At 40.1% G+C, this 24,572-nt stretch overlaps 2 protein-coding genes across 2 annotated transcripts; one reads left to right on the top strand and one right to left on the bottom strand.

The window, feature by feature from the left end:
- The first annotated feature begins 10,725 nt into the window (after positions 1-10,725).
- LOC139557472 (acidic mammalian chitinase-like) lies at positions 10,726-18,876 on the top strand. Its single transcript, XM_071372310.1, has 11 exons — positions 10,726-10,800; positions 10,898-10,927; positions 11,443-11,644; positions 11,757-11,813; positions 12,675-12,840; positions 12,987-13,111; positions 13,294-13,417; positions 13,527-13,712; positions 16,353-16,472; positions 18,055-18,196; positions 18,330-18,876. The coding sequence occupies exons 1-11, from the start codon at positions 10,776-10,778 to the stop codon at positions 18,632-18,634; spliced, it is 1,482 nt and encodes a 493-aa protein (XP_071228411.1). The 5' UTR covers positions 10,726-10,775; the 3' UTR covers positions 18,635-18,876.
- Position 18,877: 1 nt separating this feature from the next.
- On the bottom strand, positions 18,878-22,910 carry mfsd4ab (major facilitator superfamily domain containing 4Ab). The gene is made up of 10 exons (XM_071372309.1): positions 22,494-22,910; positions 21,611-21,809; positions 21,264-21,512; positions 20,917-21,079; positions 20,602-20,717; positions 20,328-20,501; positions 20,003-20,150; positions 19,729-19,799; positions 19,529-19,649; positions 18,878-19,416 (listed from the first exon to the last, which is right to left on the bottom strand). Exons 1-10 carry the CDS (start codon positions 22,721-22,723, stop codon positions 19,328-19,330), a joined length of 1,560 nt encoding a protein of 519 aa, XP_071228410.1. The 5' UTR covers positions 22,724-22,910; the 3' UTR covers positions 18,878-19,327.
- Positions 22,911-24,572: the final 1,662 nt, after the last annotated feature.

The raw sequence follows: 24,572 nt of genomic DNA, 5'->3' as shown, positions 1-24,572 counted from the left end.
CATGGCAGATCATTGATTTAAAGGCATTTGACATTTACATTTTAGTCATTAAGAAGATGCTCCAGACTGATTTACAGTAGTGAGTGCATACATTTTCATACTTTTTTGTACTGGTCCCCCGTGGGAATCGAGCTCAAAACTGCCATGCCTCTTAGGAGAAAACCCACATATATAGACTACCGTTCAAAAGTTTGGGGTCACTTTGAAATGTCCTTGTTTTTGAAAGAAAAGCAAAAAAAATTGTCCATTAAAATAACATCAAATTGATCAGATATACAGTGTAGACATTGTTAATGTTGTAAATGACTATTGTAGCTGGAAATGGCAGATTTTTTATGGAATATTTACATAGGCGTACAGAGGCCCATTATCAGCAACCATCACTCCTCTGTTCCAATGGCATGTTGTGTTAGCTAAACCAAGTTTATCATTTTAAAAGGCTAATTGATCATTAGAAAACCCTTTTGCAATTATGTTAGCACAGCTGAAAACTGTTGTACTGATTGAAGAAGCAATAAAACTGGCCTTCTTTAAACTAGTTGAGTATCTGGAGCATCAGCATTTGTGGGTTCGATTACAGGCTCAAAATGGCCAGAAACAAAGGGCTTTCTTCTGAAACTCGTCAGTCTATTCTTGTGCTGAGAAATGAAGGCTATTCCATTTCAGAAATTGCCAAGAAACTGAAGATCTCGTACAACGCTGTGTACTACTCCTTTCACAGAACAGCGCACACTGGCTCTAACCGTAATAGAAAGAGGAGTGGGAGGCCCCGGTGCACAACTGAGCAAGATGACAAGTACATCCTTTGCACCCCAGTATCTCTACTTGCACATTCATCTTCTGCACATCTATCACTCCTCCAGTGTTTAATTGCTAAATTGTAATTTTTTTCCGCCACTATGGCCTATTTATTGCCTTACCTCCCTAATCTTACTACATTTGCACACACTGTATATATACTTTTCTATTGTGTTATGGACTGCACGTTTGTTTATCCCATGTGTAACTCTGTGTTGTTTGTGTCACACTGCTTTGCTTTATCTTGGCCAGGTCGCAGTTGTAAATGAGAACTTGTTCTAAACTGGCCTACCTGGTTAAATAAAGGTGAAATAAAATTTAAACATTTATAAAATTAGAGTGTCTAGTTTGAGAAACAGACGCCTCACAAGTCCTCAACTGGCAGCTTCATTAAATAGTACCTGCAAAACACCAGTCTCAACGACAACAGTGAAGAGGCGACTCCGGGATGCTGGCCTTCTAGGCAGAGTTGCAAAGAAAAAGCCATATCTCAGTCTGGCCAATAAAAATAAAAGATTAAGATGGGCAAAAGAACACAGACACTGGACAGAGGAACTCTGCCTAAAAGGCCAGCATCCCAGAGTCGTCTCTTCACGGGTACTATTTAATGAAGCTGCCAGTTGAGGACTTGTGAGGCGTCTGTTTCTCAAACTAGACACTCTAATGTACTTGTCCTCGTGCTCAGTTGTGCACCGGGGCCTCCCACTCCTCTTTCTATTCTGGTTAGAGCCAGTTTGCACTGTTCTCTAAAGGGAGTAGTACACAGCGTTGTATGAGATCTTCACTTTCATTTACAACATTAACAATGTCGACACTGTATTTCTGATCAATTTGATGTTATTTTAACGGACAAAACATTTGCTTTTCTTTCAAAAACCAGGACATTTCTAAGTGGCCCCAATCTTTTGAACGGTAGTGTATATTTTTTTAGGATCCGCATTAGCCGACGCCAATGGCGACAGCTAGTCTTACTTGGGTTTGTCTTACTGGAAAAAGACATTACAGACAGAAAACTTTACAATTTACATACATTTAAAAACATGAACATGTAGTGTGCGAGTGTGTGCATGTATGACACAACAAGTAGGTCACATGATGGAGCGGCATTGTGCTGTGAGGTGTTGCAATATTTGTTTTTTGAACCAGATTTGCTGTTCACAATATGAGATGGAAGATAGTTCCATACAATTATGGCTCTGTATAATACTATATGTTTCCTTGAATATGTTCTGGACCTGGGGACTGTGAAAAGACCCCTGGTGGCATGTCTGGTGGGGTAAGTGTTTGTGTCAGTGCTGTGTGTAAGTTGATTATGCAAACAATTTGGAATTTCCAATATATTAATGTTTCTTATAAAAACAAGAAGTGATGCAGTCAGCCTTTCGTCAACTCTTAGCCAAGAGAGACTGGCATGCATGGTATTAATATTAGCCCTCTGATTACAATGAAGAGCAAAACGTACCGCTCTGTTCTGGTCCAGCTGCAACTTAACTAGGTCCTTCTTTGCAGCACACAAGATAAAACTAAAGCCTGAAGGACTTGCTTTGTGGAGTGTGGTGTCACGGCCAGACCTCTCCCCATCTTTAAATCTGAATCTATATGTTTTGACCCTGACAGTTTACAATCTAAGGTAACACCAAGTTAGTCTCCTCAAGTTGTTCAACAGCCACACCATTCATTACCAGATTTAGCTGAGGTCTAGAATTTAGGGAAAGGTTTGTAACCATTCCAAAAATGCCTGAAACTTTTTGTTAAGGGTTTCAGTAGCTTTGTTAGCTGTGGTTGCTGAATCAGCAGCATACATGGACACACAGGCTTTGTTAAATGCCAGTGGCAGGTCATTGGTAAAAAAATAAGAAAAGAGCAGAGGGCCTGGAGAGCTGCCCTGCGATACACCACACTTTACATGTTTGACATTAGAGAAGCTTCCATTTAAAAAAATAACTTGAGTTCTATAAAATAGATAGCTCTGAATCCACAATATGGCAGAGGTTTAAAAGCCCTAACACATGTTTTCTCTACAACAGGTTATGGTCAATAATATCAAAGGCTGCACTGAAATCCAACAGTACAACTCCCACAATCTTCTTATTAACAATTTCTTTCAACCAATCATCAGTCATTTGTGTCAGTGCAGTACATGTTAAGTGCTCTTCTCTATAAGCATGTTGAAAGTCTGTTGTTCGATTGTTTACAGAGAAATAGCATTGTATTTGGTCAAACACAATTTTTTCTAACAGTTTGCTAAGAGCTGGCAGCAAGCTGATATGCCTGCAGTTGGAACCAGTAAAGGCTGCTTTACCACTCTTTGGTAGCGGAATAACTTTGGCTTCCCTCCAGGCCTGAGGGTAAACACTTTCCTCTAGGCTCAGAATAAAGACATGACAGATTGGAGTAGCTATAGTGTCAGCTACAGTACCATCCTCAGTAGCTTTCCATCTAAGTTGTTAATGCCAGGATTGTCATTATTGATCCATAACAATATTTTTTCCACCTTTCCCACACTAACTTTACAAAATTCAAACTTACAATGATTTTCTTTCATATACATTTTTTTAAATGCATGAATACAGTGGCTCACTGTTCGTTGTTGGCATTTCCTGCCCGAGTTTGCCCACTTTACCAATGAAGTAATCATAAAAATAATTAGCAACATCAAATGGTTTTGTGATGAATAAACCATCTGATTCGATTAAAAATGCAGTTGAATTTGTCTTTCTGCCTATAATTACATTTAAAGTAGTTACATTTAAAAATATATTTATATAATTTATCTTGGCTTCTTTATATCATTGATTTTGTGAGACACCATTTAAACATTTAAAAGTGATATCATGAAACTTCATGTGACATCATTTGAACGTTTTCACATGTAAAACTGCAAATTAGATTTTCACATTTGAATGTTTTTCACATTTTTGGGGGGATGGGAAGTAATTAAATGGTATAGGAGTTTTAAGGTTAGTGGTACGCTGTTCAGCTAAAATAGTGTAATATGATTACATTTGACATGATCACTTAGTGCTGACTTTTTTTAATGACATTTACATTTACATTTAAGTCATTTAGCAGACGCTCTTATCCAGAGCGACTTAAAAATTGGTGCATTCACCTTATGATATCCAGTGGAACAACCACTTTACAATAGTGCATCTAACTCTTTTAAGGGGGGGGGGGGGGTTAGAAGGATTACTTTATCCTATCCTAGGTATTCCTTAAAGAGGTGGGGTTTCAGGTGTCTCCGGAAGGTGGTGATTGACTCCGCTGACCTGGCGTCGTGAGGGAGTTTGTTCCACCATTGGGGTGCCAGAGCAGCGAACAGTTTTGACTGGGCTGAGCGGGAACTGTACTTCCTCAGAGGTAGGGAGGCGAGCAGGCCAGAGGTGGATGAACGCAGTGGGATTTGGATGACCCCACCTGGGTTTTGGGGTAAACTGATCTGCTGTGTTACGAAGTCTGTAGTATTCTCATAAGTCCCCTACAGATTCATTAGCTATAATACATCTCTGCACTTAGCAAAAAAGTGCCATCTGCACTGCTTTTAGTTATCAGTTACAGTACATCTGACTATTCTCTCATCATTGTTTTCATTTACTTATTTCTGTCACACCCTGATCTGTTTCACCTGTCGTTGTGCTTGTCTCCACCTCCCTCCAGGTGTTGCCATCTTCCCCATTATCCCCAGTGTATTTATACTTGTGTTCTCTGTTTGTCTGTTGCCAGTTCGTTTTGTCCGTCAAGCCTACCAGCGGTTTCCCCATTGCTCCTGTCTTTTTCTATAGTTCATGTTTTCTAGTTTTCCCGGTTTTGACCGTTCTCCTTGCCCTGACCCTGAGTCTGCCTGCCGTTCTGTACCTTGTCACACCGCCCTGGATTATTGACCTCTGCCTGCCCTGACCCTGAGACTGCCTGCCGTTCTGTACATTTTGACTCTGATCTGGATTACTGACCTCTGCCTGCCCTTGACCTGTTGTTTTGCCTGCCCCCTGTTCTAGTAATACACTTTTGTTACTTCAACACTGTCTGCATCTGGGTCTCCCCTAAAATGTGATAATTTCACCAATTGGAGATTCTTTTGTATAGTTGGTGTGCATATTATGTTGTTTTTATGTAACTCCTGAATCACTATGATAAATATAATAGTTTTACTTGAGTGTATTTTTAACAAAGCTGAGAGTTATTTTGAATTCCAAAGTGTAGGAATACAGGTAAAATCAGTTATTGACACAGACATGGTGGCGTAGCAGGACGCTCAAAATGCCATGAACCAAGAGGTTAGGTTGTGAGTTCAAATCCCAGGTGAGGACATGTTGAATGAAAAAATACTGTATAAATAAACATACACAATGTAATCATGTACTGTGTGTCAAATAGGTCATTTGAAAACACTGCAGTAACATGACATTCAAGGGACATTTTTGTTTACCTGTGAAAAATATCCAGATTTGAAACTTCATGTGAAATATCATCACATGTGAAGTGTTCCAAAACCACATGATTTCACATGTGAAATGAAACGTTACGTGTGCAAAACATGTCTTTTTTTTCGTAAGGGACTCTACCAACTGAGCCACAAGGCCAATGAATGACACCAGAGCCAAGGTGTTCCTGTAAAGAGTTGGTTTGATTTACTTATAAACAATGGTTTATTGGTAAAGTTGTGAGAAAACCACTAAATAGGTGTAATGCAGTTTTTTTCATTAAGCTACAGTACATGCTATCTAAACTATATTATAGGCTACTTTACTCTCATGACTCAAAACATTTACAAAAAGGATACATACTAATACTAATATATTAAATGTATAGAATACAAAACATTATGATATTTAGAATCATTGCAATCGAAATCATATTTTTAGTAACCCCATCAAAACCATACAAAGTAAACTTCAAAAGATTCCAATTCTGAGCTGCCCCCACCCTTGTGACTTTAGAGCATTATCCTTGAAGAGATTCATATTTGTGCATTATTATGCACGTTAAACTTCAGAATTGCAGATTCTAACACTGACATATTCAGTCATCTCTGTGGCTGGCGATGGTTTGTCGTTAGCCCTTAGGATGGTCAGGTCACTGTAAGTAATGTGGTCTTCCATCCTCTGCACCTTGGATTTACCAGCGTTCGCATATGTGTGCTCATTTGCAATAACAAACACCTGAAAAATGATATACAACCTAAATGACAACCTACAGACTAAATGTGTCTTTCATGACAGACAGTTCAAATGTTGCTTTTATCTCCTGTACAAATAATATACATTTGTCTAAATGCTTAGGAATAGAGTCTGCTTTTGTGGTCATATTGTTGAGTGATGCATTTCTGTACCTGTGGTTTGTCTGTGGTTTTTGTTTCATCATCCAACTCTCTTGATTTTGACACACATGCTGGAGAAAAGAACATAAAAGGAAAACATTTAGAATCTTTCTTAGAATAAATCAATATACATCTTTGTCTGTGTTAGGTTAAAAAGGATAAATATGTTTTAAAAGAAGATGATGTTACTCACGCAAAGCTGTCTTTCTCCAGAGGGTATAAACAAACAGACCTGATGCAGCCACAACAAGTAGACAAATACAGGTGACCAGGCCAATTATGATCTGCTCTGCTGATACGGGCCTGAAGAGTAAAAGGGAATGAGAAAACAGTGATTTAAGAGTGATAATATAAGCCTTAAAATTTTTTTATCTGATTTGGTGTGTGTGAAGGAAATGTATGAATTTGAGTGACTGTATGAATTAGTCGTAGAATTCAAGTCTTACCTTTGGTCAATGAATGGTGTTGTTTGCATGTATGTGGTTGTAGGAATAGTTGTTGTTGCTGCTGTTGTTGGCACTATTGTAGTTGTTGTGGCTATAAAGGATATTAGTACATTTGAATTAGGCCACTTAGTGCTTTAAAATATTGTCAAAAGAATACTACAAAATAACAGAAACATGTGTTCATGACTCACTAGCACCATCACTACCACCACAAGGTCACCTTTTACTTATCCATGCACAGCCAAGGACCAAAACAATGATGCAAAACCACTAACCAATCTGAGGTGTGAGTCCCACATGTAGACTATTACAACTAAATACACACCTTTGATCACATCGCAATGTAAAGATTTAAGTTGTGTACATTATATTATCTAAGGCAGGGAACATTAACTAGATTCAGCCTCGGGCCAATTTTTTCTTGAGCAGATGATCAGGGGGCCGGAACATTATTAGAAATAATTGAAGACTGCAAATTGACCACAAAATCCCAAACAGATATTATTTGACTAAAACATAATAATTTCAAACCTTGCTTACATTTGGATATGATATTATATCTCTCTCTATTATATGTGGGAATACTTTGGATCAGATTAAAATCCCCCTCGGGCCAAATTCGGCCTGCATGCTGCCAGTTGGGGAACCCTGATCGAAGGGATACTTTGGATTTTCTATCTCATTTTGGGAAGTGACTTACTTGATGGTTTGTTTCCCATTTTCATCAGAAAAGGTTGTTGTTTTCTATGAGTGAACAAAACAAATTAGTGACACACACACAGGGAGATGAGATGAATAATCCTTTGAAGCCTCAAATGTATTTCAACACATCTTTGATTTTAGTCTAAACTAACCGTGAAAATGTTACATGGCGTAATGCCTTAATCAAGCTGAAAACCTTATTTGTCTCTGGTTATACAGTAGTAAACTTGTATACTATTATGGCTTAAGGGGTTATAAGGAGAATATGCAGACATTCCCAAAAAAATAAAAGTTCTTACCTTTAGTAACACTTCTAGAATGTTTTTAACAATCTGAGCCAAGTTTGAAGTTTTTAATGTGCCTATAATCTCACTATTGTGATAATGTATGTCTCAAAATCACAAGTATTCCTTCAAATGACTGTTTCGTCAGCTCAAAGTATATGTAAAAAGGGAAGTGATTCCAAAATGAGAAATAGGACATTTGCTATTTGCTTAAGCAAGAACGCAGCAAATGAGAGAGCAGAGAAGTGTGTGGTTATTAATGATTCATTATGTAACATTTATCCATTGGCATTATAATCACCCACCAAGGACTAACTTCAGTAGTAATAGGCCAATAACAGACATTGAAACCTGGTTTGGTGTGAATCTGACCTCAGAGATTAGTTCACCATGAATTCACCAGGTTTTAATAGAGGACCTTGGATTTTTGTGGACAGTTTTTAACAACATACTGTAGTTGCACACAGCTACTCCTGACTAACATGGCCTACATTTGACCTTGGCCAAAGTAAGTTCAGATCCAATGAGGATACTATGAGGGATCCCCTACTGCTGTCCCACTAATATCTGGTTAGCTTCCCTTTTCACTTTACAAATGCCTCCAGCAGAACAAACAAGGTTTCTATGGGAAATAGAAAAAACAAATGGTCACTTATTAAAATAACTTTTGCTTTAAGGTGTTTACTCACACTATAACTATCACTGTTCAACATGTTCCATTAGAATCAGCATTTTTGTTGCATAATCTGATGTACGCAGTCTGAAATAACGGAAGCCTGAAATAAGGAAGGAAAGATTGAGATAAGTTATCTATTGACTTTAACATATCACATAGATAGGTTGAATTCTTTAGCTACAGTGTAAGCACCTCTGTTTTGTGCCTTGTTTATGTTAGCAGTGCGATAACAGTATATGTTTTTTAGGTTACCGCTTAGCTGTTCAAACAGAAAAACTTCACAATTTATACATATTCAATGTTACATTATTCTGGCTTATAGTGCAATAAAAAAAACACAGCAGAATCTTCAACACATTTTCCAGTCAATGTGTTTTTTTATTTATTTTTATTTAACCTAGGCAAGTCAGTTAAGAACAAATTCTTATTTACAATGATGGCCTACAGTGGGTTAACTGCCTTGTTCAGGAGCAGAACAAAATATTTTTACCTTGTCAATTCGGGGATCCAGCAACCTTTCGGTTACTGGCCCAACGCTCTAACCACTAGGCTACCTGTAGTTTGATTATTTGGGATATTGTGTTCCCCTAAATTCTCAGTGCCAATACAGTGGGGCAAAAAAGTATTTAGTCAGCCACCAATTTTGCAAGTTCTCCCACTTAAAAAGATGAGAGAGGCCTGTAATTTTCATCATAGGTACACTTCAACTATGACAGACAAAATGATTTTAAAAAATCCAGAAAATCACATTGTAGGATTTTTTATGAATTGATTTGCAAATTATGGTGGAAAATAAGTATTTGGTCAATAACAAAAGTTTATCTCAATACTTTGTTATATACCCTTTGTTGGCAATGACAGAGGTCAAACGTTTTCTGTAAGTCTTCACAAGGTTTTCACACACTGTTGCTGGTATTTTGGCCCATTCCTCCATGCAGATCTCCTCTAGAACAGTGATGTTTTGGGGCTGTTGCTGGGCAACACGGACTTTCAACTCCCTCCAAAGATTTTCTATGGGGTTGAGATCTGGAGACTGGCTAGGCCACTCCAGGACCTTGAAATGCTTCTTACGAAGCCACTCCTTCGTTGCCTGGGCGGTGTGTTTGGGATCATTGTCATGCTGAAAGACCCAGCCACGTTTCATCTTCAATGCCCTTGCTGATGGAAGGAGGTTTTCACTCAAAATCTCACGATACATGGCCCCATTCATACTTTCCTTTACATGGATCAGTCGTCCTGGTCCCTTTGCAGAAAAACAGCCCCAAAGCATGATGTTTCCACCCCATGCTTCACAGTAGGTATGGTGTTCTTTGGATGCAACTCAGCATTCTTTGTCCTCCAAACACGACGAGGTGAGTTTTTACCAAAAAGTTCTATTTTGGTTTCATCTGACCATATGACATTCTCCCAATCTTCTTCTGGATCATCCAAATGCTCTCTAGCAAACTTCAGACGGGCCTGGACATGTACTGGCTTAAGCAGGGGGACACGTCTGGCACTGCAGGATTTGAGTCCCTGGCGGCGTAGTGTGTTACTGATGGTAGGCTTTGTTACTTGGTCCCAGCTCTCTGCAGGTCATTCACTAGGTCCCCCCGTGTGGTTCTGGGATTTTTGCTCACCGTTCTTGTGATCATTTTGACCCCACGGGGTGAGATCTTGCGTGGAGCCCCAGATCGAGGGAGATTATCAGTGGTCTTGTATGTCTTCCATTTCCTAATAATTGCTCCCACAGTTGATTTCTTCAAACCAAGCTGCTTACCTATTGCAGATTCAGTCTTCCCAGCCTGGTGCAGGTCTACAATTGTGTTTCTGGTGTCCTTTGACAGCTCTTTGGTCTTGGCCATAGTGGGGTTTGGAGTGTGACTGTTTGAGGTTGTGGACAGGTGTCTTTTATACTGATAACAAGTTCAAACAGGTGCCATTAATACAGGTAACGAGTGGAGGACAGAGGAGCCTCTTAAAGAAGAAGTTACAGGTCTGTGAGAGCCAGAAATCTTGCTTGTTTGTAGGTGACCAAATACTTATTTTCCACCATAATTTGCAAATAAATTCATTAAAAATCCTACAATGTGATTTTCTGGATTTTTTTCTCATTTTGTCTGTCATAGTTGAAGTGTACCTATGATGAAAATTACAGGCCTCTCTCATCTTTTTAAGTGGGAGAACTTGCACAATTGGTGGCTGACTAAATACTTGTTTGCCCCACTGTATTTGCATACATCTTTTCTTAGGTGCCAAGTATCAACCAAAACAAGGCCCAAAGTAGGCCACGTGTACTTGTTAGTTACTGTTATGATCAGTATGTTCATGAAACAATCTATCATAAAAGTCCTTCACACAAGGAGAAATCCAATTTGGCAGTGTACCTGCAGAACATAATGGAAAGATAGGTAATCACACCTCACAGCCAGCAAATATGTTAATCTTTGGTAATGCACAATAATCTTTAGTAAATATTCCCTTTTATTGCAAAAATGCATGTCAAGGCGTTTTGAACAAATGCAGATTGTATAAAAGTGGTAACCATAGACACAGTCTTTATTCAAGCAATCATGGGCAAAGTTCTGTTTGTGACGGGTAAGTAGTTATGGTGAAAGCTCAACACTACATTATTGTATGGTATGCATCCAATGTATGCATAACAAAATGTAATCTGTGTCTTCTCTTTCCATAGCTCTAGCCCTGCTGCTGCATGCACAGCTCGGTAAGTGGACTCCAGAACACAAACTCTTTGTAGGCTGGGGATAGGGGTCTCAATTGAACTCAGTTGTGGTCCATAGACCAAGTACAGTGCATACTGTATGTAGTATCTTAATTTGAGCCAGTTTACTATAGCAGGAAAATAATCCTGCAGTAACAGGAAATGTGAATTATTATGTGGATTATAATTAATTTACATTCATTTTTGTAGTGGTTTATGCATTTTTCACAAGGTAAAATCTAGTCTGAAATGTCTAAGTGAAAATTACAAACTTCAGAAGCCTTTTAAAACCTCAAATACACCACATGTTTTACATTTCCTGCATTGATGGAAAGTTATCCTGCAACAGGGTGATCAAATTAAGATCCTACATCTGTAATTTACTAAATATGGGGCAATAGAATATGTAATCTAAGTGGATTATGAGACTATAGTTGAAAATGAAGTAATTCAATCCTATAAACAAGTGAATGAGCAAATATCAAACTATTCATATCCTGTTTTAACTTGTGTCTCAGGGTCCTCCTACATTTTGTCATGCTACTTCACAAACTGGGCACAGTACAGACCACCCCCCGCCATTTACATGCCCAATGACATTGACCCATGTCTGTGTACCCATCTTCTCTACGCCTTCGCCACCATGAAGAACAACGAACTGGCCACCTTCGAGTGGAATGACGTAGAGCTCTATAGCCAGTTCAATGGCCTGAAGAACCAGTGAGCCCCTACTGAGAAACTAACACGTCATGAGATTGTGTCGAGAGACAAATGTCATCAATTTATTACTTTAATTTCCCTTACTATGGAATAACATATTGTATTTCAACAGGAATGGCAACTTGAAGACTCTTCTGTCTGTTGGAGGATGGAACTTCGGCTCTTCTGGGTAAGATGATCCGTTATATCTGTTCGCATACTTTCCTCTTGATAACGGCCATCAGTGTCTCTCTATTTCCCTCTATTTCTCTCTATAGATCATCAGAATATTCGCAGATTTTTTTCATGCGAATATTCTAAAATTGGCATGATGAAAATATGTATTTTCCCCCAGTTGTGTTTCCACAAACAGACTTGTTGCAGATAAGATGTACTTTTTCGCTTACATTTTCATGTACCGAATACAAATCTGAAGTTCAATCTGTTTCCATTGCATTTCGACTCTACTGATAGTTTTGTCACATAAACTGTTGCGCAAAATAGCAAATATGGTCTTGGAATGTGCGATCTATCCAACAGCTCGCAGATAGGCCGACAGTGCCGGTAGGCCAGTCTACATTATGAGATTATTATGGTTAAGAGCATCGATCATCATGTCAATAAAATAATTCCCTCGATATTAATTGAAAGAAGCATCAAACTCATCACTGTACACTTTCACCACCCTGTGAAGTTCATACTGTATTTAATCTGTAGCCTAATAAACTGCATGCTTTCCCGAGTCGTAGTGGGATGACCACACACACCATATCATCGCGTGACTCCCAAGTTTACTTCAATATGATGGTCATTATATTATTATTTGAGCATAAAGGCGTTTCCACCGCCATATCTTGCAAAACATAATTTTACAGATACAAAACGATTCCACCATGTCAAACGAACAAATTATCTGTAGGCTTTTATAACATTTAAGCGAAAGGTAATGTTTCCATCACAGCTGTCGTGATTTTTTTTTATAAGGTATGACTTTACTCGCCTAAAAACTGTGGATGGAAACGTGATTAGAGTCATTCTATTCCCCCATCAGATTCTCTGCCATGGTGGCCAGCCCCACCAACCGCCAGACCTTCATCAACTCTGTGATAGTGTTTCTGAGGAAGTATGAGTTTGATGGTCTGGACATCGACTGGGAGTACCCAGCCAACAGAGGGAGCCCTCCTCAGGATCAGCAGCTCTACTCTGTTCTTGTGGAGGTAAAGTTGACTAAACAAGAACAACAATAATACAACTGAGAGTTTAATATTTTTCTGTTGCAATAGTTATTGAGTAAATAGTAAAACCCTAATACTGACTTGCGTAGTTAAATAAAGGTTAAATAAATAAAAAGTGTTGATAACAGGAAATGAGGGCAGCATTTGAGAAGGAGGCTAAGCAGACTAACAAGGCCCGTCTCCTGCTGTCTGCTGCTGTCTCCGCTGGAAGGGATACCATCAGCTCTGCTTACGAAATCCCTAAACTTGGACAGTAGGCACCATCCACTCTGTAGTTACCTATCCACTCTACACTCACTCTGTAGTGGCCTATCTACTGTACTTTGTAGCCTGTATACTACCATACAGTCATTGTCTTTCTCAAAAAGATATTACTGCTATTCAGGCTATGATACTGACCATATAATAACAGTTTGCCACTTTTGCAACCTCTAGGGCCTTGGACATGATCAATGTCATGTCATATGACTTCCACGGCTCCTGGGATCCCTTCACTGGAGAGTGCAGCCCCATGTACAAGAGCCCTGCTGACAATGGTGGCTTCATCTACTTCAATGTGGTGAGTATGTCAGGACAAGGGTGGATGGCTCTTTGTGGGTGTGATGAGTCTGCTGAAGAGCGAAGTTAACCCAGCAGGCAGCAAACACTAACATATAATTGTGTTTCAGGACTATGCTATGAACTACTGGAAGAACCATGGAGCCCCAGCAGAGAAACTGATCGTTGGGTTCCCCACCTACGGCAACACGTTCACCCTGACGAATGCAGCTGACAACGGAATCGGAGCATCTATTGCCGGGGCTGGAACTCCAGGCAAATACACACAGGAGGCTGGAGAGCTGGCTTACTTTGAGGTACTTTAAATGGTGATATTTATTTCTTACATCATAAAAAGTGAACTCTAACTGTTGAGGGCCTCCTTATGATCTGGTTTCAATTGTATCTCAACTTCGACTCAACTGGTTGCTTCTTATTTGATGGCTTTATCATAACAAGGGAAATCATACTGAACAAAAATATAAACGCAACATGGAACAATTTCATTGATTTTACTGAGTTACAGTTCATATGATGAAATAAATTCATTAGGCCCTAATCTATGGATTTCACATGACTGGGAATAGAGATATGCATCTGTTGGTCACAGATACCTTTAAAGCCTCACTAAAGCCCTCAGGACCTCGTCATAGTATTTTTGTGCATTTGAATTGCCATCAGTAAAATGAGATTGTGTTCGTTGTTCGTAGCTTATGCCTGCCCATACCATAACCCCACCGCCATCATGGGGAACTCTGTTCACAACGTTGACATCAGCAAACCACACGCCCACACAACACCATACACGTAGTCTGCGATTGTGAAGCCGGTTGGACGTACTGCCAAATTCTCTAAAACTACGTTGGAGTCGGCTTATGGTAGAGAAATGAACATTCAATTCTCTGGCAACAGCTCTGGTGGACATGACTGCAGTCAGCATGCCAATTGCATGCTCCCTCAAAACTTAAGACATCTGTGGCATTGTGTTGTGTGACAAAACTTCACATTTTAGAGTGCCGTTTTATTGTCCCCAGCACAAGGTGCACCTGTGTTATGATCCTGCTGTTTTATCAGCTTCTTGATCTGTTATACCTGTCCGGTGGCTGGATTATCTCGGCAAAGGAGAAATGCTCACTAATAGGGGTGTAAACAAATTTGTGCACACAATTTGAGAGAAATAAGCTTTTTGTGCGTCTGGAACATTTCTGGGATCTTTTATTTCAGCTCATGAAACATAGGACCAACACTTTACATTTTGCGTTTATATTTTTGTTCAGTGTACTTTCAAGAACAACAAAAGAAAGTGATGACACTTGATGGAGATAGGTGTTGTTGATTCCCTGTGTTTTCATGTACAGTTGAAGTCGGAAGTTTACATACACTTAGGTTGGAGTCATTAAAACTCGTTTTTCAACCACTCCACAAATTTCTTGTTAACAAACTACAGTTTTGGCAAGTCGGTTAGGACATCTACTTTGTGCATGACACAAGTAATTTTTCCAACAGTTGTTTACAGACCGATTATTTAACTTATAATTCACTGTATCATAATTCCAGTGGGTCAGAAGTTTACATACACTAAGTTGACTGTGCCTTTAAACAGCTTGGAAAATTCCAGAAAATTATGTCATGGCTTTAGAAGCTTCTGATAGGCTAATTTACATATTTTTTGAGTCAATTGGAGGTGTACCTGTGGATGTATTTCAAGGCCTACCTTCAAACTCAGTGCCTCTTTGCTTGACATCATGGGAAAATCATCAGGAAAAACATTGTAGACCTCCACATGTCTGGTTCATCCTTGGGAGCAATTTCCAAACGCCTGAAGGTACCACGTTCATCTGTACAAACAATAGTACGCAAGTATAAACACCAGCCATCATACCGCTCAGGAAGGAGACGCGTTCTATCTCCTACAGATGAATGTACTTTGGTGCGAAAAGTGCAAATCAATCCCAGAACAACAGCAAAGGACCATGTGAAGATGCTGGAGGAAACAGGTACAAAAGTATCTATATCCACAGTAAAACAAGTCCAATATCAACATACCCTGAAAGGCCGCTCAGCAAGGAAGAAGCCACTGCTCCAAAACTGCCATAAAAAAGACAGACTACGGTTTGCAACTGCACATGGCGACAAAGATCGTACTTTATGGAGAAATGTCCTCTGGTCTGATGAAACAAAAATAGAACTGTTTGGCCATAATGACCATCGTTATGTTTGGAGGAAAAAGGGGGATGCTTGCAAGCCGAAGAACACCATCCCAACTGTGAAGCACGGGGGTGGCAGCATCATGTTGTGGGGGTGCTTTGCTGCAGGAGGTACTGGTGCACTTCACAAAATAGATGTCATCATGAGGGAAGGACAATGATGTGGGTATATTGAAGCAACATCTCAAGACATCAATCAGGAAGTTAAAGCTTGGTCGCAAATGGGTCTTCCAAATGGACAATGACCCCAAGCATACTTCCAAAGTTGTGGCAAAATGGCTTAAGGACAACAAAGTCAAGATATTGGAGTGGCCATCACAAAGCCCTGATCTCAATCCAAGAAAATTTGTGGGCAGAACTGGAAAAGAGTGTGCAAGGGCAAGGAGGCCTACAAACCTGACTCAGTTACAGGAATGGGCCCAAATTCACCCAATTTATTGTGGGAAGCTTGTGGAAGGCTACCTGAAACGTTTGACCCAAGTTAAGCAATTTAAAGGCAATGCTACCAAATACTAATTGAGTGTATATAAACTTCTGATTCACTGGGAATGTGATGAAAAATAAAAGCTGAAATAAATCATTCTCTCTACTATTATTCTGACATTTCACATTCTTAAAATAAAGTGGTGATCCTAACTGACCTAAGACAGGGAATTTTTACTTGGATTAAATGTCAGGAATTGTGAAAAACTGAGTTTAAATGTATTTGGATAAGGTGTATGTAAACTTCCGACTTCAACTGTATCACAGATCTGTGGGTTTTTGAAAGACGGAGCCACTGAGGTTTGGGACGCACCACAGGACGTGCCGTACGCCTACAAAGGAACCCAGTGGGTGGGCTATGACAATGTCAAGAGCTTTGGGATCAAGGTAAGAACAATACAATAAAAAAATAGTATTTGTTGCAATGTGAAACTACTTTTTTTTAAGCATTATGGTGACATACACTGAGTGTACAAAACACTAGGAACATGCTCTTTCCGTGACATAGACTGACCAGATGAATCCAGGTGAAAGCTATGATCCCTTATTGATGTCACTTGTTAAATCCACTTCAATCAGTGTAGATGAAGGGGAGGAGACAATTGAGACATAGATAGTCTATGTGTGCCATTCAGAGGGTGAATGGGCAAGAAAATGATTTAAGCACCTTTGAACGAGGTATGGAAGTAGGTGCCAGGCACACCGGTTTGAGTGTGTCAAGAACTACAATGGTGATTGGTTTTCACGCTCAGCAGTTTCCGTGTGTATCAAGAATGGTCCACCACCCAAAGGACATCCAGCCAACTTCACACAACTATGGGAAGCATTGGAGTCAACCTGGGCCCCCATCCCTATAGATCTCTTCCAACACCTTGTCGAGTCCATGCCCTGACAAATAGAGGCTGTTCTGAGGGCAAAACGGGGTCAACTCAATATTAGGAAGGTGTTCTTAATGATTCGTACACTCAGTGTATAAAACGTGAGTGGCGAGACTCGATCAAACAGTCTGCTAAATGTGTTTCCAGCACACACACCCTTAAGATGGTAATATGAAAAATATGTATTTATGGCATGCTTTTATATACACAAGTAAATTCAACACACACGACAGCATCAATATTGCACTGCACATGAATGTGCATTCATAACATAGAAATTATTAGTGTGGCTGCTCTCTAGGGATTACCTTATAGTAGTGCATCAAGTTGTTCAACCGGGTTTCTCTGCATGTGTTGAACTCCACAAAACATGTTGCACCTTTTTGCCAGCTAACATTTTACGTTGTGCCTCTAGCTGTCTATAGGCAGTTGTGGAACAGGTACTCAATAGTCATACTTGAGTAAAGGTAAAGATACCTTAATAGAAAATGATTAAAAGTCAGCTAGTAAAATACTACTTGAGTAAAAGTCTAAATGTATCTGGTACTTAAGTACAGTGGTGAAAAACGTACTCAATTGTCAACTTGAGTAAAAGTAAAAGCTATACATCAAATTCCTCATATAAAGCAAACCAGATGGCAACATTTTCTAGTTTTTATTTATTTACTGACTGCAGGGGCACACTCAAACACTCATACATAATTTACAAATGCAGTATTTGTGTTTAGTGAGTCCTCCAGATCAGAGGCAGTACATGCTGGGCACGTCAATGTCTATTCTACGTTGGTTCAAGGTCATTTCAATGAAATGACGTGGAAACAACCAGTGTGTGCTCAGTGGGTAGGAATGACAATGCGTTATATTAATAGGTGTGTGAATTGGACCATATTGCTGTCCTGCCTAAGCATTCGAAATGTAACAAGTACTTTTGGGTGTCAGGGAAAATGTATGGGACTAAAAAGTATATATTTTCTTTAGGAATGTAGTGGAGTAAAAGTAATAAAAATATAAATAGTAAAGATACCCCAAAAAACTACTTAAGTATTAGTTCAAAGAATTTGTACTTAGTTACTTTACACCACTGTTTATAGGTTGACTGGCTGAAGAAGAACAACTTTGGAGGAGCCATGGTCTGGACTCTTGATATGGATGACTATACCGGCACCTACTGTGGCCAGGGAAAATATCCTCTCATCAACGTCCTCAAGAAAGGCCTCAATCTGGAATCAGCACGTAAGGACCTGCACACTAGATTGGGTTCGATAGCAGAAATGTATGACATCTCTGACTGCTGTGCTACAGAATTATATCAAACACCTAAAATATGTTCTTTAAATTTGTTTTATTTTTTAAATATCCATTTCAGCTTGCAATCCCCCTGCAACTCCCCTGCCCCTTATTAAGGGAACTACCAATGGAGGTGATGATGGTGGGGACTCTGGAGGCAGCTCGAGCGGAGGCAGTTCCAGTGGAGGCAGCTCGAGCGGTGGGAACACCAGTGGGACCAGTGGCATGGACAGTAACTTCTGTGTTGGCAAGGCCGCTGGGCTGTACGCCGACCCCAAGAACAAGAACCAGTTCTACAACTGCAGTCAGGGCAAGACCTACTTCCAGTACTGTGCTACTGGCCTGGTCTTCGACACCTCATGCTCTTGCTGCAACTGGTCCTAAAGTCCCTATTTCAGAATGACAGGTGATATTTCATGGTCAGATATCCTCCATTTTAGAACTGGAGGCATCCCTTTTTGAGTATATATCCTACATTATATTTCAGATAGCAATAAAAAAAAAGACTTATTTCAATAAATTGTTCTAAAATGTTTTGAATTATCCCCTTCTTGTGAACAACTATTAATGAAAGCAAAATAGAGTTCACTGTCTTATCTGTTGAAATAAAAAAAGTAGTCATTCAACTCATGTTCATTTTTTTTTAAACATTTCAACATTGTGACAATGAGCAACAATGCATACCAATCCAAATGCCTTGAAAATAAAGCACATTATTTTCATATACTATAACCTAACTACCCCTTGCTCACACACTTATTACAAAGTAATTATCTATAGGGGCTTTAAACAGAAGGTAACATTAGCATATCTAAAGGGATGATGATGATTGGAATAAGAAGCAGTAGCGGCATTTTCAGGAAGGAAAAAAGGAGGGACTAAATCATTTGGAATATATTAATAACTTAAACATGACTTATTCACTCCTCTGGCTATTGCAGCCTTCAGGATGGATAAAACATTACACAGGTCCTGGTACTGTATGTATTTGTCTTCACTAACAGCGTGTTTTCTTCCTCTTTACATTGTTGGTCAATAACAATACTGGGCATCAAATGGCCCCAGCTACATATCCTCTCAGCTACTCTCCTTCTGTTCTGTTTTACTGTCTACTGCTGCTGCTGCTGGTGGGAGCTCCTCCACCATGGCTGACTTCACTGAGGTTCCTGTGGGGGGAGAAAGGTTAGAATGTGAACAGATGGGTTACAGATAAATTATGTACTTTTTTCTCTATGTACAGTTTGTTCAACTGTGATATGGCTGAGGAGGTCCTAGTACCAGTGAGGTATTTCCTGTGCATGCGATGTAAGAACAGCAGCCCGAAGAAGAGGATGGAGCCCATACAACCGATGATCATGCCACAGAGCAGGAAACTATAGCTGCCTTCACTCTGGATGATCTGGAGAATGCAAAGCACAATATTAGACTGTTTATCTTCCCCTCTCTTTAACATATACTACGTCTCTGTGCAGTCTTACCGATCCAACAAGGACTTGCATGACCATTTCTCCCATCCCAGCACTTGTTACCAGAACTGAGGTTGCACATCCTGCCAAGAGAGAAAAGAGAAGGAGAGTAAAACAGAGAGATTATATACTGTAGTATCTCATCATTTATCAAACCACTCTATTACTGTGTTGTTACTGAGTCGTTACTGTGTTGTTACTGAGTCGTTACTGTGTTGTTACTGAGTCGTCACTGTGTTGTTACTGAGTCATTGACACTTATTGTGCTGGTGATTGATGAATGTACCTTGGTAGTCCAGGATGTCCTCAGTGTAAGCCAGCATACAGGGGAAGATGCTGCTGAGGAACAGGCCCAGTAGAGTGGTCCCAACAAACAGGAATATACTGCTGGTGTCGAGGACGAGCAGCAACAACACTGTGACAATGACACCAGCCTGCAGAGATGAAGAAAGACTTCAATTGGATATATAGACAATCAATTATTGAGAGAAATGCCCATTTAAATATAAACATATTGGAATTGAAAGACAATAAATATTTTATTACACACCTTCATTAATGTTAATACATTTTCTTTAGGGATTAATAAAATATTCTATCATTGGCATTACCAGATTAATCATGAGCAGTCGAACGGGCTGGAAGCGGAAGGTGAGAGGGATGGACACCAGACGTCCTGCAGTAATGGCTGCCCAGAAGATACTGACCAGGTATCCCGCAGTCTTATTAGGTAGAGAAATGGGGGGAGACACTGCATATGTGTACACAAAGCCTGCATACGCACCCTAGGAATAGAAAGTGAAGGTCCACAGATGAATCCATTGCTGCATACATACACTAATATGGAGCAGACTGCATAGTTATAACAGAATCTGTACTACTCACCACAATGCCATCGGTCATGAACAGGACCATTCCACCAACGATATGAATCCCAAAGAAGGACACAGGCAACTCACGCAGGTTGTTATTCTGACAGCAGCTGAAGATATCCCCATGACCTGCAAACCGAGAGAAACATTAGGAGAGATCTAAACCACTTGGCTAGTACAGTAGGTGTGAATTCTCAACTGATCCAAACTCTGAGACTTTGATGTGATCCAAGTATTATAATTTTAAAATTATCTTGGTTATACTGTCATCTTATAAAGGAAATGAGGAGTTCAGATCAGATCCAAAACACTAAGTTTTGCCCTTTACCTCCTCCCTCCTCCTGGTCTTTAGGTTCTGTGTCAGGCCCCTCGGCCCCCTGGTTCTCCATGGCCAGCTCGTCTTTGTCCAGCAAATGAGGTGTGGTGCTGCGGCAGCAGGGGATCAACTGCTCCTGGTACATCAGGAATAACACTGCCATTGGCACTGGCAGCTGGGAGAGGAAAATATCATTCAAATGATGTATCATGGGAAAAAATGTAAAATCTTGGATCAAAGCCTTTGCAATAATCAATCAACATTATTAAAAGTTAAGAGTGAGCGGAATCAATATTAGGAGCATTATGCTTGAGCTTACACACTATATTTCACCTCACTATGCTTTTCCAAGATCTTACATTGATCATTGCCATGATCCAGAAGGCGTAGGACACGATGGACTCCTCTGGCTCCTCTGCTAGGGGCAGGTGGTCCACGGACACGTTGTGCATCACAATGGGGCTGTTCCTCAGCGTGTTCCTGAAGTGGTGCATGATCTCGGTCACATTTTCTGTCACGTTCCCGACCCTGCAGCCTGTCTCAGACAGGAAGGGATCAGCAATCAGAGGACTCACCAGCGCCCCGAACCCAATGAAGAAGTGGAGGGCCTGCAAAAACAACAAAGTTTCTATCATTCATTCTAAATATAATGCACTTTGGGTATATTCTGAAAGCTGAACTGAACTGGGCATAGTTACTCTCTCACCTGGAGAAAGACAGCCGAGTCCTTCTGATATATGGCGACCAGCTGGATGTTGGCGATGGTGTCAATGATGCCCATGGCCAGACCGGACACAGCCATGGCAATAGCCAACAGCAGCACATTATGGCAGAGGGGGATGATGGCAAATATTATAGAGATGAGTAGCGAGGACAAGAACAGTGCAGCTAGAGCACTGAACAACCTTTGGGAGAGAGGGGAGGAGTTATTACTACTAGAAATAACATACACATATACTAGAGGTTTGAATGGCTCAAACATTGAACAAGATGTATGCCAACACTATGGTTGAAATATGCAAAGGCCTGCTGGCTAGGGGCTCACTGTTGATAGAATAGGCTACAGAGATAATTGCCAACTGATGCATACACAAACCCTCACACTCTTAAGGGTTCTGCACAGTGATTTCACAGTTTAAGCAAAAAGAAGCTACTGAACTCTGTTTCCAGTGCATGAAAAAAAAATGCAGTACCTAGAACTACGTAGAAAGCCCTTTAAATTACAGCTATCTTTTTGTCATGAATTGGTTTAAAGTGAGAATCCAAGGAACACAGTTCCCATACTGTAGGAGAACCCTTTTTGATTCCAGGTAGAACTCTCTGTGGAAAGGGTTCTAAATGGAATCCAAAAGGGTTCTACCTGGAACCAAAAGGGGTTCTTCAAAGGTTTCTCCTATGGGGACAGCCGAAGAACACTTTTGGTTCTAGATAGCACCATTTTTTCCAAAAGTATAGGGTTGCACATTATGGATTTCGGGAATCCACCAACCGGGATTTCGGGAAAACCAGATTTTTTTTTTTAAGTTCCCAGATTTTTTCGACCCTATGCTTCACACAGGGATCAGAGAACTGTTTGAATAGTCACTCACGTTTTCTTGAAGACCCCTCCGATCGAGCTGCCGATGAGCAGGCAGAACTGCTGGGAGAAGAAGACCCAGGTGATCTGGCTCAGTGTAGACTGGGTTTGACATCGCAAGTCCAATATGGTGGGTCCCAGGAAGGCTATACACAGTCCAAAACTGAAGAACACACTCCAGTATGTACAGGTGTGGTGAAAGTTCCTTTTAAAAAGTGTTATAATCCGCTCTTCTATAAACATTATTGTTCCACAAGCTTCAGAAATTCAAATTGAGAAATTATGAACAAAAGTCAGTCCACAATTTTGCAAAGAGAATTGTCCAGTAGTAGACCTAACTAGCCTTTATGTTATTGGGTGTCCAGTCAACAGTATGATTAGTAACTACTCTGTCTCTACCTGCTGAAGGTCTTGCAGTATAATATTTGAGTGATTTGCTCTCTTTTAAATATTTTCAAGTTCCCACCAAAATTACTTAACTGAAAGGATGTCCTTTGTAGTTAATGGGTAGAGGAGATTCTATGAACATTGGGCATCTTTCAAGTGTCAATGATTTGCTGTTAAGCGTCAAACTGTGTCAAAATTATATTTTAAAGCTAACTATTGTCTTATCTGTCCTAGTCACTCATGTCCCTCCATTCATTCATTCATTCATTCATTTAGGTCAGGAAATGACACAGGATGAAAGAGTGCCTTGGCTTCCCTTGGTGCCATCATGGAGTTGTATCACCAGGAGGGCTTAGGGGACCTAACCTGTGGAGGGCCCAAAATAACTTCCCATAGATGTAAAAGCATCATACTTTATATATTATTGGAATATAACTTCAAAAGGACTACAACATGCTCTTGATCATTTATATGGCAGACTCTCTTCCTCCTTTACCAGTGTTTGTGACCCGAGACTTTCTCTGTGTGGGCGGCAAGGGAAAGTACTGAAAGTGATGAGAGTCAAGGTGGGGAAAAGTATTATCGCAAGTCATTGACAAAGTGTCACTTATACTCGCTGTCAGTTGTATATTTAAAATGGCAGACTTTAGCAATGACTCCCCAGCTAAATATAGGTTAAATAAAGTATACCAACATGAACTTGTTTGCAGGTCTAAAGTCTAGGAGGTTGACTGGGGTTGGAGGATGTGCATCACACAACACCACTAGTTTTATATTGCCTTACATTTGTTGTAAAACTTCAACCATGACAGGAAGATCAAATTGTTTAGCAGCAGCAACGTCTTGGTGAGCGTCTTGGTTTGCTGGCATACAACTCATCCCTGAATTGATTTACTGAGGCTAATGGCCAGTTATGAATTTTCGGGTCACAACAAGGTCAAAGAGTAGGAATGGGGACCAACAAATGGTAGCAATTCGAAGAATCAAAAGCATTTATTTAATCCTATTCCTTACCATATTGCACCCAGGCCAGTATCCTCCACATAGATGCTAACACATCGACCTTCATGTAATTTGGAAGAGAGTATTTATGCTACACATTTACTACACATTCATGCTGCAATATGCTACATATGCTTCATATCCTTGTGAAAGGCTAAATACAGTGCCTTTGGAAAGTTTCCATACCCCTAAACTTTTTCCATATTTTGTTATGTTACAACCTTATTCTAAAATGGATACAAAAAAAAGTGGGCAGAAATGGTTGTCTTTCTGGAAGGTTCTCCCATCTCCACAGAGGAACTCTAGAGCTCTGTCAGATTGACCATCGGGTTCTTGGTCACCTCCCTGACCAAGGCCCTTCTCCCCCGATTGCTCAGTTTGGCCGGGCGACCAGCTCTAGGAAAATTCTTGGTGGTTCCAAACATCTTCCATTTAAAAATGATGGAGGCCACTGTGTTCTTGGGGACCTTCAATGCTGCAGACATTTTTTGGTACCCTTCCCCAGATCTGTGCCTTGACACGATCCTGTCTCGGAGCTCAACGGTCAATTCCTTCGACCTCGTGTCTTGGTTTTTGCTCTGACATGCACGGTCAACTTTGGGACCTTATATAGACAGGTGTGTGCCTTTCCAAATCATGTCCAATTAATTGAATTTACCATAGATAAATGGAAACGGGATGCACCTGAGCTCAATTTGGAGTC

This window comes from Salvelinus alpinus, chromosome 28 (genome assembly GCF_045679555.1).
Source record: "Salvelinus alpinus chromosome 28, SLU_Salpinus.1, whole genome shotgun sequence".
In the NCBI taxonomy this organism is placed as follows: Eukaryota; Metazoa; Chordata; class Actinopteri; order Salmoniformes; family Salmonidae; genus Salvelinus; species Salvelinus alpinus.
The sequence above is the reverse complement of the archived record's forward strand: the minus strand, read 5'-3'. Positions and strand labels throughout refer to the sequence as shown.

Bases quoted from the DNA above. Each gene is read 5' to 3' on its own strand.
- LOC139557472 (XM_071372310.1), top strand. From the start codon at position 10,776: ATGGGCAAAGTTCTGTTTGTGACGG. The intron at 10,801-10,897 runs GTAAGTAGTTAT...CTCTTTCCATAG, and splicing joins CAAAGTTCTGTTTGTGACGG to CTCTAGCCCTGCTGCTGCAT. The intron at 18,197-18,329 runs GTAAGGACCTGC...TATCCATTTCAG, and splicing joins CCTCAATCTGGAATCAGCAC to CTTGCAATCCCCCTGCAACT.
- mfsd4ab (XM_071372309.1), bottom strand. From the start codon at position 22,723: ATGTTTATAGAAGAGCGGATTATAACACTTTTTAAAAGGAACTTTCAC. The intron at 21,513-21,610 runs GTGAGAGAGTAA...TTGTTTTTGCAG, and splicing joins ACTCGGCTGTCTTTCTCCAG to GCCCTCCACTTCTTCATTGG. The intron at 19,800-20,002 runs GTACATTCATCA...CTCTCTTGGCAG, and splicing joins GGACATCCTGGACTACCAAG to GATGTGCAACCTCAGTTCTG.